Source organism: Trachypithecus francoisi, unplaced genomic scaffold (assembly GCF_009764315.1).
Source record: "Trachypithecus francoisi isolate TF-2019V2 unplaced genomic scaffold, Tfra_2.0 Lachesis_group4, whole genome shotgun sequence".
NCBI lineage: Eukaryota > Metazoa > Chordata > Mammalia > Primates > Cercopithecidae > Trachypithecus > Trachypithecus francoisi.
The window spans coordinates 115,025,709-115,041,980 of NW_022681469.1; the positions used below are offsets into that span (position 1 = coordinate 115,025,709).

Below are 16,272 nucleotides of genomic sequence, written 5' to 3' on the forward strand. Positions count from 1 at the left end.
CTAGCCTACTGCACACCTAGGCTACAGACCTGTACAGCATTTTACTGTACTAAACACTGTAGGGAACTGTAACACAGTGGTAAGTATTTGTGTATCTAAACATAGAAAAAGTAAAAACAGAGTATAAAAGATTTTTACTCCAGGCACGGTGGCTCACGCTTGTAATCCCAGCACTTTGGGAGGCCGAGGTGGGTGGATCACTTGAGGTTAGGAGTTTGTGACCAGCCTGGCCAACATGGTAAAACCCAGTCTCTCCTGAAAATACAAAAATTGGCTGAGCACAGTGGCTCACACCTATAATCCCAGCGCTTTGGGAGGCCAAGGCAGGTGGATCACCTGAGGTCAGGAGTTCAAGACCAGCCTGACCAGCATGGAGAAACCCCATCTTTACTAAAAATACAAAATTAGCCAGGCATGGTGGCACATGCCTGTAATCCCAGCTACTCAGGAGGCTGAGGCAGGAGAATCATTTGAACCTGGGCAGCAGAGGTTGCAGTGAGCTGAGATCGTGCCATCATTGCGCCATCGAACTCTAGCCTGAGCAACAAGAGCGAAACTAGTCTCAAAAAAATATATATATATATACACCTGTATGGAACACTTATCCGTGAACGGAGCTTGCAGGACCGGAAGTTGCTCTGGATGAGTCAGTGAGTGAGTGGTGAGTGAATGTGAAAGCCTAGGACATTACACTACCATAGACTCTAGAAACACTGTACACTTAGGCTATACTAAATTTATCTCAAAAATTTTTGTTTCTTCAGTTTCTAAAAATATGAAAATCGGCCAAGTATGGTGGTTCATGGCTTAATCCCAGCACTTTGGGAGGCCAAGGCGGACCGATCACTTGAGACCAGGAGTCTGAGACTGGTCTGGCCAACATAGTGAAACTCCATCTCTACAAAATACAAAAAATTAGCCAGGCGTGGTGGTGCACGCTTGTAATTCCAGTTACCCAGGAGACTGAGGCACAAGAATCACTTGAACGTGGTAGGCAGAGGTTGCAGTGAGCCGAGATTGCACCACTTCACTGCAGCCTGGGTGACAGAGTGAGACTCTGTCTCAGAAAAATAAATAAATAAATAAATAAAAATAAATCAGCTTACTGTAACTTTTTAACTTTATGAACTTTCTGTGTTTTTTTTTAACTTTTTGACTGTTGTAATAACACATAACTCAAAACACAAACATGTTGCACAGCTGTACAAAAACATTTCTTATTCCCCTATTCTATAAGGGTTTTTCTAGTTAAAAGAAATTTTGTTTTATACTTTTTAAACTTTTTTGTTAAAAATTCATACACACTCCAATCTGGGCAACAGAGCAAAAGTCCATCTCAAAAAAGAAAAAAAAAAAAAATAAGGCCGGGCGCGGTGGCTCAAGCCTGTAATCCCAGCACTTTGGGAGGCCGAGACGGGCGGATCACGAGGTCAGGAGATCGAGACCATCCTGGCTAACACGGTGAAACCCCGTCTCTACTAAAAATACAAAAAACTAGCTGGGCGAGGTGGCGGGCGCCTGTAGTCCCAGCTGCTCGGGAGGCTGAGGCAGGAGAATGGCGTGAACCCGGGAGGCGGAGCTTGCAGTGAGCTGAGATCCGGCCACTGCACTGCAGTCCGGGCGACAGAGCGAGACACCGCCTCAAGAAAAAAGAAAAATAAAAATAAAAGGCCAGGCGCAGTGGCTCATGTCTCATGCCTCTAATCCCAGCACTTTGGGAGGCCAAGGTAGGTGAATCACTTGAGGTTAGGAGTTCGAGACTAGCCTGGCCAACATGGTGAAACTCCGTCTCTACTAAAAATACAAAAATTAGCTGGTTTTGGTGGCATACACCTATAATCACAGCTACTCAAGAGGCTGAGGCACAAGAACACTTGAACTCGGGAGGCGGAGCTTGCAGTGAGCCGAGATTGCATCATTGCACTCTAGCCTGGGCGACAGAGTGAGACTCCGTCTCAAAAACAAAACAAAACAAAACAAAAAAACACGCACTGTGATGTTTAACTCCACCACTGTTGATGTCCTTGTAAGTTTTCTCCACACTCCACAAGCAGAAGTCACAGGGGGGTGACCTCAGGAAACTGGAGAGGATATTCATGGTCTTAAGCACTTGATTATAGAGTTTAGGTTGCCAGAGTAACAATTTCAAAGACCCTGGCACACACAGTTGCTCTTTAGTAAATAGTTCTTTTTTTTTTTTTTTTTTTTTTTTTTTTGAGACGGAGTCTCGCGCTGTCACCCAGCTGGAGTGCTGTGGCCGGATCTCAGCTCACTGCAAGCTCCGCCTCCCGGGTTCACGCCATTCCTGCCTCAGCCTCCCGAGTAGGGGACTACAGGCGCCGCCACTCGCCCGGCTAGTTTTTTGTAGTTTTTAGTAGAGACAGGGTTTCCCGTGTTAGTCAGGATGGTCTCGATCTCCTGACTCGTGATCCGCCCGTCTCGGCCTCCCAAAGTGCTAGGATTACAGGCTTGAGCCACCGCGCCCGGCCTAGTAAATAGTTCTTAAATGAACTGAGAGATGTACATTATTCTCAATTTCCTCTTTGTCTTGTTTTTCAGAGTGTTTCCTAACTCTCAGAAGGTTAAAAAATTAAGTACTGGAGACCAGGCACAGTGACTCATGCCTGTAGTCCCAGCACTTTGGGGAGCTGAGGCGGGCAGATCATAAGGTCAAGAGTTGGAGACCATCCTGGCCAACATGGTGAAACCCCGTCTCTACTAAAAATACAAAAATTATCTGAGCATGGTGGCAGGCGCCTGTAGTCCCAGCTACTTGGGAGGCTGAGGCAGGAGAATCGCTTGAACCCAGGAGGTGGAGGTTGCAGTGAGCCAAGAACGCACCACTGCATGCCACCTGGGTGATAGAATGAGACTCCGTCTCAAAAAAAAAAAACCATACTTGGTTGGGTGCGATGGCTCACACCTGTAATCCCAGCATTTTGGGAGGCCTAGGTGGAAGGATCACTTGAGCCCAGGAGGTCAAGGCTGCAGTGAGACATGTTTGAGCACTGCATTCCAACCTGGGTGACAGAGAGCCCGTTTTATTGTTGTATGGTTTGAAATAGGTACAAAGTTTGGTCATTCAGTTTCAAATTCATTTCTCAAATATACTTGTATCTCACCAACATCATCTATCTACCAGTAACATTTCCAAATCTAATAGTACTTGGCAAGAGGTGGGGAGGGGGTTAAATTGTACAATTTAAAATTTTCCTAATTCTTACGCATCACAGTTATTGTGATCATATGATAATGTTAAACTTTTGTCTCAGCATTTGAACCATGCATACATCTTATCAAAAAAACAAAAAAAAAAAACAGTATTTATTTTGGCCAAGTGAGGGAGAAAAGTAGAGGGACAAAAAGTGGCAAAAACTTGGCCAGAGGTGGCCGGACGCAGTGGCTAACACTTGTAATCCCAGCACTTTGGGAGGCCGAGGCGGGCAGATCACATAAGGTCAGGAGTGTGAGACCAGCCTGAACAACATGGAGGAACCCCATCTCTACTAAAAATACAAAATTATCCAGGCATGGTGGCACATGCCTGTAGTCCCAGCTACTCTGGAGGCTGAGGCAGGAGAATCTCTTGAACCTGGGAGCCGAAGGTTGTGGTGAGCTGAGGTCGCACATTTGCACTCCAGCCTGGGCAACAAGGACAAAAGTCTGTCTCAAAAAAAAAAAAACAAAACCCAAAGCTAAGGAGACCTCCTTACTTCCCTCCCTTTCTGGATATTGCTACTAAAGTGTTGTTCTTTTTTGGGGGGGTCGGGTTTCGTTGAGTCATTGAGACGGGGTCTCACTGTCATCCAGGCTGGAGTGCGTGATCATAGCTCACTGCAGCCTTGACGCCTTGGACTCAAGCGATCCTCCCGCCTCAGCAGCTACTGAAGATTTTAAAACTGTGTTGTGTTTTCCACAAGTGTAGGCATAAATGGGATTCTCCTATCCTGGTATCGTTCCTTGGACTGGAGGAAATTAGGAGCCAGACTTGAGTCATGGGCTGAAGGTACCCACTTTCATAGCTGAGAATAGGAACCTGGGTTCCATCCTGGCTCTGCCACTGGGAATGTGACATTAGGGAAGTCATTTGCACTCTCAGAGACTCAGTTTCCCCTTCTTTAAAATAAAAGGGTTGGACCAGGTGATTAGGACCCTTTTATGACTCCTGGTCAGGAGTAGAGGTCTTGGGAAAACTGAGGCCCTGTGTTCTCTCATTTGTGTTGTCTGGAATTCTCTGTTTGGGACCTAAACATTGAACAGTGGCTGGTGCAGGAAGGAACGTTCCCCAAGCCCTTCTTTGAGCAAGGCTCAGAGCTGAGCTGATTTACTCACAGCCCCTTTCTCCTCCCCCAGCTCTTCCTGCTGCCCACGTTCCTGCTCCCCCTCATGAGGGTAGTCCCAGAGACCAGGCGATGGCGTCTGCACTCTTCACGGCGGATTCCCAGGTGAGCTGTGGCCCCTCTGCTCTCCTGAGTCCCCAGCGTCTGCCTCTGTTCCTGAGCTCTCTTCGTGGTCCCCACAGGCCACTCTGGATGCCCCTGCTCTCAAAGAAACCCCAACCCTGTCCCCTCCTTTTAGCATCTTTCTACCACAAACTTCCCCCCACCCCCAGGTTCTGGCCACCCTTTTCTTCCCAGCATCCTGTAGCTTTGCAGCCACCTCTGTTCCTGACTCCAGGTTTGAGCAATGGGATTGTCCCTGAGTTTGGGGGAAAATGACTGTTTGTCTCCTGTTATTTCAGGCAATGGTGAAGATTGAGGACATGGCTGTGTCCCTCATTCTGGAGGAATGGGGATGTCAGAATCTGGCTCGGAGGAATCTCAGCAGGGACCACAGGCAGGAGAATTATGGGAGCACATTTCCCCAGGGTAAGACGGATGCATGCTTACTGTCTGATAAGATGGTTTTGTCTCTGTGTGTTAGCTGTGGAATCTCTGATGTGTTCAATTGGGTGTTGGTGAGGAGTTAGAGACTACCTACCCCCTTTTTTAGACCAGATGGAGAGTGAGAATGTTTGTGTTCATTTAACTCCAAAAGCATGGTACTGTGACTCTGATTCCAGGTGGGTTTTTTATCGCTAGATAGTTTTCGCTCTTTAGAATCAGAAGTAATTGCATTCCAAGTCTTCACCTCTTCAGCCACTCAGTTGCCTGGGAGACAGTTCTGCTCCGTTCCCATGGATTACAGTTTAGGTGCCTCTGTCGGGGGAATATCTCTTTCCTAGCAGAGATGACCAGGTGAACTGATCATCCGTCTAATCCCAACCCATTGTCCTGGTACCACATTCCCGAAACTACCAAGCATCCTTCTGTTGGCTTTCTGTCTTCTTCCATCCTGTGTGATTAGTGTGATTCCAATACACTGCTTTGTATAATTCCACAAACATGCACCTGGACTGTCCTTGTGATGAGGATTCCAAACTTAATGGTGATTTTCTATGAAGAGCTCTGGGTCCTGGATGTATAGTAAGAATGAGGAAGTTCAAGAGGCATCAGCCAGATAAGACAAGGTGACACTCTTGGCAGACATTTCCATTTGTCTCTGCTGGATCTTAACCCCTCAGGACAGTGTTGCAAGGAAGCCCTCACGTGAGTACAGTAATAGGGAGGTCCACAGCAAGCTTCTACCTGGAGAGGGCAAAGGGAGTGTGAATACAGCGTGAACATGAAGGATGTTACTAATGAAACATCAAGTTCTGTTTTTGATCAGGCATACATGGGGCTTATAATTTCTCTTGGTATTTGCTCTTTGTACTAGATGAATTTTTTTTTTTTTTTTTGAGACAGGGTCTTGCTGTTTCCCAGGCTGGCATGCAGTGCTGCGATCACAGCTTGCTGCAGCCTTGACCTCCCAGGCTCAAGCAATCCTCCCACCTCAGCCTCCCGAGTAGCTGGGACTACAGGCATGCATCACTATGCCCAGCTAATTTTTGCCTTTTTTGTAGAGAAGAGGTTTCGCCATGTTGCCTAGGCTGGTCTGAAACCCTTGGACTAAAGCAATCCACCTGTCTCCGCTTTCCGGAGTTCTGGGATTTAACAGGATCGAGCCACTGCACCTGGTCTCCAGCATTGTTTTCTGTTTCTTTTTCATTCTCAGTTATTCTGTGTCAGTCAGTGAAGGGTTTAATTATTTATACTAATGTTGTAACCACCTTTTTCACCTACTTCTCTGTTACTTGAGCACTGTCAGCTCTGTGCTCCTCTCCCTGGTGGAGAGAAACTATTCCGTGTGTCTGAAGGTTTCTGTAGCCTGCCAGGTTCAAAACAAGTTCCTTGGCCAGGTACACCGGCTCACACCTGTAATCTCAATACTTGAGGAGGCTGTGGCAGGAGGATCGCTTGAAGCCAGGAGTTCAGGACCAGGATGGGCAATATAGCAAGACCACTGTCTCTACAAAAAATTTTAAAAATTAGCCAGGCAGGGTGGTGCAGGCCTGTAGTCCCAGCTACTTGGGAGGCTGAGGTAGGAGTATCACTTGAGCCCAGGAGATCGAGGCTGCAGTGAGCTGTGCTCATGCCAGTGTACTCCAGCCTGAGTGACAGAACAAGACCCTGTCTGAAAAACATAAACAAAACAAAGTTTCTTGGCCGGGCGCGGTGGCTCAAGCCTGTAATCCCAGCACTTTGGGAGGCTGAGACGGGCAGATCACAAGGTCAGGAGATCGAGAACATCCTGGCTAACATGGTGAAACCCCGTCTCTACTAAAAAAATACAAAAAAACTAGCCAGGCATGGTGGCGGGTGCCTGTAGTCCCAGCTACTCAGGAGGCTGAGGCAGGAGAATGGTGTAAACCCGGGAGGCAGAGCTTGCAGTGAGCTGAGATCTGGCCACTGCACTCCAGCCTGGGCGACAGAGTGAGACTCCGTCTCAAAAAAAAAAAAAAAAAGGTTTCTTGTTTGCCTGTTAATCATTAGCTTGTTGATAGAAAACCCACAGAATTGGAGAAATATTTACTTTTCCTTTTTTTTTTTTTTTTTTTTTGAGGCGGAGTCTCGCTCTGTCACCCGGACTGGAGTGCAGTGGCCGGATCTCAGCTCACTGCAAGCTCCGCCTCCCAGGTTCACGCCATTCTCCTGCCTCAGCCTCCTGAGTAGCTGGGACTACAGGCGCCCGCCACCTCGCCCGGCTAGTTTTTGTATTTTTTAGTAGAGACGGGGTTTCACCGTGTTAGCCAGGATGGTCTTGATCTCCTGACCTCGTGATCCGCCCGTCTCGGCCTCCCAAAGTGCTGGGATTACAGGCTTGAGCCACTGCGCCCGGCCTACTTTTCCTTTTTAAACTGTATTCTTTTCTGCTAATACCACTAATCATTTTCTGTGAAAGACCTGTTCTTTTTTTGAACTTACGAATACTTGTTAGAAATAGAACATGATGTTTTAAATGTATACATAAACCTTCCAGTTAATTATCAGGTGATCCAGTAGTAGACCTGTGACCTCTGAAGGCTCCTGCTTCTCATCCCTTCCCTCCTGCCGTGACTCGTTCTCTTCCCTCTGCTCATTCCCCTTGTGTCTGTTTCTTCCCGTCCTCTCCCCATGTTCCCTCTGTTGGCATTTCCCCTTACTCTCCACTCTTGACCTGCGCTCTCATTTTCCAAATTTTTGTTGTTCCAAAACTAGGACAACAGATCTTCCTGTTGTCCCAGTTTTTCCCCTTGTTTTTCTCCTATTTTACTCCAATTAATATTGTGAAGTCAGGCCGGGTGCAGTGGCTCACGCCTGTAATCCCATCACTTTGGGAGGCCAAAGCAGGCAGATCACCTGAGGTCAGCAGTTTGAGAGCAGCCAACATGATGAAACCCCGTGTCTACTAAAAAAATACAAAAGTTACCTGGGCATGGTACCATGCACCTGTAGTCCCAGCTACTTGGGAGGCTGAGGCAGGAGAATCGCTTGAACCTGGGAGGCGGAGGTTACAGTGAACCGAGATTGCGCCACTGCACTCCAGCCTGGGCGACAGAGCGAGACTCTGTCTCAAAAGAAATAAAAATAAAAATACTACAAAGTCATTTTGCAGCCGTGTAGAAGCTTCCCGGGAAACTGTCACTTGATCCACCTGTATATTGAAAAGAAAAAGGTGCGATTTGAATTTTCTATTTATTGTGTCAGGTGGTGAAAACAGGAATGAGAACGAGGAGTCAACCTCAAAGGCTGAAACCACAGAAGATTCGGCATCATGCGGGGAGACAGCAGGAAGATTCCAGAAAGAGTTTGGAGAGAAACGTGACCAGGAGGGCAAAACAGGAGAAAGACAGCAGAAAATCCCTGAGGAGAAAACTGGGAAAGAGAAGAGAGATTCAGGGCCAGCTACAGGAAAGGACAAAAAAACCACCCCAGGAGAGAGAGGTCCAAGGGAGAAGGGGAAAGGATTGGGAAGAAGCTTCAGTCTGAGCTCCAACTTCACCACCCCTGAAGAAGTTCCCACAGGAACAAAGTCTCACAGATGCGATGAATGTGGTAAATGCTTCACGAGAAGTTCAAGCCTTATCCGCCATAAAATCATCCACACTGGAGAAAAGCCCTATGAATGTAGTGAGTGTGGGAAAGCCTTTAGTCTTAACTCCAACCTTGTCCTGCATCAGAGGATCCACACAGGAGAGAAACCTCATGAATGTAACGAGTGTGGCAAGGCCTTCAGCCACAGTTCCAATCTCATCCTCCATCAGCGCATCCACTCTGGAGAGAAACCTTATGAATGTAATGAGTGCGGGAAGGCCTTCAGCCAGAGCTCAGACCTCACCAAGCATCAGAGAATCCACACGGGGGAGAAACCCTATGAATGTAGTGAATGTGGAAAAGCTTTCAACCGAAACTCGTACCTGATTTTGCATCGGAGAATTCACACTCGAGAAAAGCCCTACAAGTGCACTAAGTGTGGCAAGGCCTTCACCCGCAGCTCCACCCTCACTCTGCATCACAGAATCCATGCCAGAGAGAGAGCCTCTGAGTACAGCCCAGCCTCCCTTGATGCATTTGGCGCGTTCCTGAAAAGTTGTGTGTAAAGGAAGAATTTGCCGTCGAGCCATTTCCCCCTTTTGTTTCTAAAATTATTTCAGAGATGTGTGCCCTTGGAGGGAAAAAGAAATACAGCCTCAACGCATTAAAAAACAAAAATCACACTTAAGGATCCTTCAAGTCACATCAGCAGTGTTCTGCCTTTATGTAGTAGTTTGGCATATAATCCTTCTACACAGCCCCTGCAGGGAAAAGCTTATGGATAATCCACGTGAGATTTCCACACAAAATAAAAGCACATGCAGAGTGAAATGTTCAGCTTTTCAGTAATGAGGATACCTTTAAGGCACTCTTGGACTCTCGGCATCCACAACATAACAGTTCGAAGATCAAGATTGGCTCCACGAACGTGATACGGAGGTTAGGATGCTACTTGCTGCAAACAAGCCCTACTTTGGCCAACATCCTGCTTATTTCTTAACGAAGAAGGACAGTGAAAACAAAAACAATGTTGGGACATGCTGCTCAAGCTAGTTATATATACAATATGTTATATATATGATCGCTGGTAGCCTACCAAAGCTGTAGAAATCTAGGACTGTGCTAATCAGTATCAAACCAAAGATTTCTATCTCTTCCTGAAAGAGAGGGTATGTGCACCAGTCTACAGTTCCAAAGGACTGCAACAAATGTAGATGGTTCTATCCTCATCCCTGAGATCAGTTCGACTAAAATGGCAACAACAACTCAAAATACACCTCTCCCTTCTTGAAATCCCTAAAGCACTGTCGCACTCCTAAATGCGTTTCTCCACAAGTTAGCACTTGATTGTATACTGCCTTTTAATCCTTCATTGTTTCATGTATGAAGTTTTTTTAATCACCCCCCACCCCCAAAAAAGATTAAGTTGTCAAGGGATATATTTCTATCCCTGCCAGCACAGTGCTGGACATAGTGAGTGCTGAACACCTAAGAGGCACTCATTCAGACTGACTTCTACAGGACCTCTACGTCTGTGATAAAGGTCTGTGAATCATGAGTTCCTGAAATATAGTAGCCTGGCCCAGCTTCTAAAGAGGACCTTCATAGCCACAAGGCATGCTAAACCTCTAGGGTCTGATGCTATTTTTGTTCCAAATATAAACGAAAGGCACTAGTCAGCCGCCTGCATAGACTTTCTAAACAGATCAGTGAGTAAATACCATGGAATGTTAGAAATGACTTTATCATCATCATCTTGAAGAAAAATATGAACACTGATGAAGGTCTTTTTTTTACATCTTTCTGTGGCAAAGCTCTTAGAATTCTTTTCAGTTAGCCGCTGAACAGTATGATGACTTGGGGATTTTCTGAATCATTTGTAACTTAGATACTGGAGTTCAGAAGATGTGATTTTTGTTGCTTTTCAGAAAAAGGAACATGGTAGGGAGTGTTTTTTCCCACACTTTTCCAGTAACTTTGCAAAAGCATTAGTTGTTTACTGGCAATTACTAAATGTACTTTGTTGCTCTGAGAAACTCAGCAGTGTACTGAGATGTGGCTGGTTGTGTCACCGTCATAGTGCACAGTGACTTTTCTGTTTCTTGTCACTAAAGACTGAGGTGAGATTATGAGACTTTCACTGGTCCCATCGTCTGTGCGCAGGATGCAACTGGCTACCTAGAAGCTGATGGCAGGAGACTGTTTCACACACAGGAGATTGTGAGCTGTGTAGGTAGTCATCGCCACTCGAGTAGGACAAGGGTCCTACCCAAGGCTAGGACAGCCCTGCGGAAACAGAAACGTAGACTGAGAACAAACCTCCAGACTATCAGTGTGACCTTCCCATAACAAGAGAACACCATATATAGTTTGAGACTTTCCCTTGAGAAATGTATACTAAAACTATTACTCATCAGTCATTCACTGATCAGCAGCTAAAGTCCGTGAGACCAAATGGTTTTATATGGAACCAACGAAGTGGGAGCTAAAACTCTGCACAGTGGTCATTCTTTGGCCTCTCCTTGGCCTTACGACTTAAACCAACCACAACTTCCCCATAGCTTCTAGGCAATTTCGTCAGCATTACTTGGGAAAACGTTGTTGCAAGTCAACCAGTCACCAGGATATTTCTACCCATGCAATGGAAGAAAAACCTGTTACTCCAGAAAAGTATATCTAAGTAACTTTTTATAGTAAAATGGAGGCAGAAAATATCTTAAGGATTTTCTTCAAAGAATAAGCTACAGCAGTGGTTATGTAGAAAACTGCTGGTGCTTTTGAGCAAGGACTTTTACCCTCTAGAAAACAACTGAGGCCAGGCGCGGTGGCTCACGCCTGTAATCCCCGCACTTTGGGAGGCTGAGGTGGGCAGATCACCTGAGGTCAGGAGTTTTGAGACCAGCCTGGCCAACGTGGTGAAAGCCCGTCTCTACTAAAAATACAAAAATTAGCCGGGCGTGGTGGCGGACGCCTGTAATCCCAGCTACTTGGGAGGCTGAGGCGGGAGAATCACTTGAACCCAGGAGACAGAGGTTGCAGTGAGCCAAGATTTCACCACTGCATTCCAGCCTGGGTGACGAGCAAAACTCCGTCTCAAAAAAAAAGGAAAGAAACTGAAAGTGAGGTGTGGAACTCTGGGCAACGACCCAAGCACTTATTTTTTAAGAGAGAAAGGACTTTGGTCATGTTTATGTTGGCCTTTTTTTTTTTCCCCCGCCACAACTACATGCTAATGTAATTCAGCCATCATTTTTGAGTTCTGTTTTTAAATGAAGGTTAAATATGACCTGTACCCTCACATTTAATTCCGTTTCATGGGGACATCTTCCTGACTTTGTTGGATAGCTGCCACTAGGGTTGCTTTGGATCTTCAGCACAGGCTCTCCTTGAAGCAGCTATTTGAAGATGTGTTTTCTGAGGAAAACAGGCTACAACTGTTGATTAAAACCACTTGCAGTGCATTCGTTTATCAGATGCTCAGTGCAAAGTGTAATTGGGTCATGGTCAAAAACGCTTGCAACATCTAATTGGCATTCAAGATAGTCATTCAAAAGTTCTTGGCCCGCTGAAGTCTAATAACAGTTGAAACATTCTGCAGCTAACCATTAGCATGCTAGTTGTCCTAATGGAAATATTTGAAGAGTTTTTCAGTATATAACCTACCTTTGCCAGGAAGAGAAGTCAGATCCTCAGGTTGTTGGTTATTTGTTTCTACTCCAGCCTGGCAGGCAAGGCTAAAACCTGAGAATATTGATGTATGAGACATCTTGATATGTAAAGCACTTATTATTAAAGGCATAAAAGTCAAACTGCTAAATATGTGTGGAGAGATTGACGTGTGGTACGTGGGACAGTTCACATAGACATCAGAGAATTTATTCCAGAAAGGAACCTCCTGAATGTGATGAATATGGCAAAGCCTTTAATCACATCTCAGCCCTTAGCATCAGAAAGCTTGCACTGTAAATAAACGATGAATATTATATGTGAGGAAAATTTTCATGTATAGCACTCATTGCTTCAGACAGAAAATTCCATCAGTATGTTCCAATCGTGATGAATTTGAGAAACATTGCAAGAGGGAGCTCAATCTTGGCCGGGCACAGTGGCTCACCCCTGTAATCCCAGCACTTTGGGAGGCCGAGGCGTGCGGATCATGAAGTCAGTAGTTCGAGACCAGCCTGGTCAACATGGTGAAACCCTGTCTCTACTAAAAATACAAAAAAAAATTAGGTGGGTGTGGTGGCACGCGCCTGTAGTCCCAGCTACTCGGGAGGCTGAGACAGGAGAATTGCTTGAACCTGGGAGGCGGAGGTTGCAGTGAGCCGAGATCACGACACTGTGCTCCAGCCTGGGTGACAGAGCGAGACTCCGTATCAAAAAAAAAAAAAAAAAAGAGGGAGCTCAATCTTAACTGCAGAGAATCTACAGATGAAAAAAAAATGTGGAGAAATGCTTTAAAAAAAAAACAAAGTGTGCAACTTCTTAGAAAAATTGTTAATGTTAGATACTTCTTTATATTTTATATGACCATAATGTCCGTGTGTGTTTTGTACCTTCAGTCCGTTATTGTTCTGTGTATTACCTGTAAGCAGATTCTGTATTTTATTTTAGCTTATTTGACAGAACACATCATTCAGAAAAAGTGAAGTTTTGGAGCAAACAGTGAAGAAATCAAGTGTGGTTGTAGACAAAATGTTGGTTCACAGAACGGAGCAGCAGAGAGATGAAGGGAAAAGCTTCATATTTCGGTGCTTATCACATCAAGAGATTGGTAAATTTCTGAGGAAAGACAGGCTAATGGGGCACTGAAATGGAACAACTTTAAACATGTGCAGCCTTTTGAGTTTTTCCTCAAAACCAAGAAGTTGACCTCTGAGCTGTCAGGTGACCATTGTGTGCAAAGGGGATGGATTCTCTTGTCAGTAGAGGGTCTTCTCCATGAAGCGAGAGCAGGAAGTGTACTGGAATCACCAATTGGGACTGCTTCAGCTGACCAGACTCTCTAAACCATAGTCATGCTTTCCCACTCACTCACTCTTAAATCCTTATGCTTAGAAAATTGGGGAAAAGGCAGGCGCAGTGGCTCAGGCCTGTAATCCCAGCACTTTGGAGGCCGAAGCGGGTGGATCACGAGGTCACCAGATCGGACTATCCTGGCTAACATGGTGAAACCCCGTCTCTACTAAAAGTACAAAAACTTAGCCGGGCGTGGTGACAGGCGCCTGTAGTCCCATCTACTTGGGAGGCTGAGGCAGGAGAATCGCTTGAACCCAGGAGGTGGAGGCTGCAGTGAGCCAAGACGGCGCCACTGCACTCCAGCCTGGGCGACAGAGAGAGACTCCATCTCAAAAAAAAAAAAAGGGCTGGGTGCAGTGGCTCAAGCCTGTAATCCCAGCACTTTGGGAGGCCGAGACGGGCGGATCACGAGGTCAGGAGATCGAGACCATCCTGGCTAACATGGTGAAACCCCATCTCTACTAAAAAATACAAAAAACTAGCCGGGCGAGGTGGCGGGCGCCTGTAGTCCCAGCTACTTGGGAGGCTGAGGCAGGAGAATGGCGTAAACCCCAGAGGCGGAGCTTGCAATGAGCTGAGATCCGGCCACTGCACTCCAGCCTGGGTGACAGAGTGAGACTCCGTCTCAAAAAAAAAAAAAGGTATAGAACTGGCCGGGCATGGTGGCTCACTCCTGTAATTTCAGCACTTTAGGAGGCCGAGGCGGGTGGATCACTTGAGGTCAGGAGTTTGAGACCAGCCTGGCCAACGTGGTGAAAGCCCATCTCTACTAAAAATAGAAAAATTAGCCGGTAATGGTCGCAGGCGCCTGTAGTCCCAGCTACTCGGGAGGCTGAGGCAGGAGAATCACCTGAATCTGGGAGGCAGAGTTTGCAGTGAGCCGAGATTGCACCACTGCACTCCAGCCTGGGTGACAGAGTGAGGCTCTCTGTCTCAAAAAAAAAAAGAGAAAAGGAAAGACAATTGGGGATAGAACAGCAAGGTGGGCTTTCCCCGGAATTGTGTGCAGATACATCCAGTCATGGCATTGCAGGAAGTCTGATGAAGCTTGGGAAGCATTTTGCAACATTCCCTTTGTATTCCTGTGTTCCCTGCTCCCACTTTTCTTCACCTGGTCTCTGATTATTAGGAGAGTGGTTTTGCGAAGACTCGTTGCTGTGAAAGCATCTTTTTTTTAATTTTTATCCTAGAGTCAGTCACTTTTATTCCAGGTGGTCATGCTGACCTACTTATCCAAAACCAGCTAACCAGGTTCATCCTACCATCCTCATGGAAGGCTCTGTGTATGAATTGGAATAACAGTACTGAAATACACTCAAACAGTGCCAGCAATACTTCCCGGGGAGGGTATATTTCTCTTGTGTGCTACTCTGAGCAACTTCTCAGAAATACGAGGGGGCTGAGGTTTTCCCATCTGGGAAATCGGGTGAAAGTCTGCAGATTGTTAAACAGATTGTTAAATATAGAATCAGAGAAGAAGAAAAGTCAGTGATAGAAATAGATCATTTCGTAGACATTAGGGTAGTTTTTTTTTCAACTACTACTGGAGAATGTAATAAAAAGCATTATTGTTTGAAAAGTTTTTCTAACATAGATTTAGGGATTTTTTTTTTTTTTTTTTAGAATGGACACACTACTGTACATTTAAAAGCAGTTATTTTGCTATTCAGATTAATTTTTTATCTGAAAATGAAATTATCTTTTACTTTTCAAAGTTTTGTGAAACAAACTTGAAGTTATAGGGAGGTAAGCCATCTCCAACTCTGCAGGTCAAACAAAAGTTTGGGAAATACTTTGGACATCCCACAATACAGAATGTCTTAACATGAGATTTGAATTTCACGATGTGTGGTTCCATTTAATAGCAGACACCACCCCAATCTCATGTTTTCCTATTACCCTAAAACAGTGGAAGGAAAGTAGGTGTTTAGTAGACTTCTAAATCATGGTCTCCGACGCTTTGAATCTGAGATTCTCACCTCCATTTACTAAAGAATCATGACTTAATTCAAATTGCACAGTAATCAGTAAAGTGAATACATCTTTAAAATGGAATGTTCTCCCTTCAGCAAGCACTCATTAAGGAGTGAGACTGAGTATTTTAAGATAGAAAGATCTGTGAGTGATTGAAAGGTGATATTTTAAAACTTGGATTTCATTCCAGTGTCAGGTTTGAGTTTTAAGTTCCTTTGGTCTGGGGAAGGGTCTAGGCAGCCACAGTTGCCCTAAATCACCATCATTTAGTCTTCCAGCAAGGTTAAGTGCGGTACGGAAGGAGAAGGGGGACGAGGACGATAACAGCCCCGTACTCTGCTGAGAAAGAGTAATTAGGAGACCTAAAGAGGGGCCGAGGAAAGGCTGTTGGAGTGTGCTGGGGTTGGTACCTGAGCACCTTCCCCTCACCTCAACCAGGGAAGAGCATCTGGCTGCTTTTTAAAGTTTTTAGTCTGCCCTCGCAAGGACAAAGCATGTTAGATTAGAGATGCTTCTGCTGATTGCAGGGGTTCTTATTTGAGAACATATATGAGGGGGGTGGGGTGGGAGGAGACAGGTTGTGGTTATGCAGGAAAATCTTGTCCATAAAAATATATGAGTTTGGGGGTAAGGGGTGAGATAGCCAAGCAAAATCGGTATTTTAAAATGAGCATATGTATTTTTATTAACTTTTAGTTAAATACAGATTTTACAGCGAGGTCAGCATAAGCCTACATCTATATAGAGAGCTAACTCAGGCATTGTCTTGTTTATTTGTAGACTGGATTAAAAACAACCTGTCCTGTTTTGTCAGTTCCCAGCTTCTTCGTTTAGAATAAATTAG

The 16,272-nt window shown here is 45.4% G+C and overlaps 1 protein-coding gene across 2 annotated transcripts in view; it reads left to right on the forward strand.

The window, feature by feature from the left end:
• ZKSCAN1 (zinc finger with KRAB and SCAN domains 1) overlaps positions 1-16,272 on the forward strand; it is a 32,609-nt gene that overhangs the window by 12,596 nt on the left and 3,741 nt on the right. The window contains exons 4-6 of one of the 2 annotated variants that reach the window (XM_033191985.1): positions 4,354-4,445; positions 4,742-4,868; positions 8,109-12,971. In XM_033191985.1, coding sequence (XP_033047876.1) covers positions 4,354-4,445; positions 4,742-4,868; positions 8,109-9,001 — 1,112 coding nt within the window. In that variant the 3' untranslated portion in view covers positions 9,002-12,971. Of the gene's footprint in view, positions 1-4,353; positions 4,446-4,741; positions 4,869-8,108; positions 12,972-16,272 lie in introns of those variants that run through there. The other variant, XM_033191987.1, reaches the window with a different exon arrangement.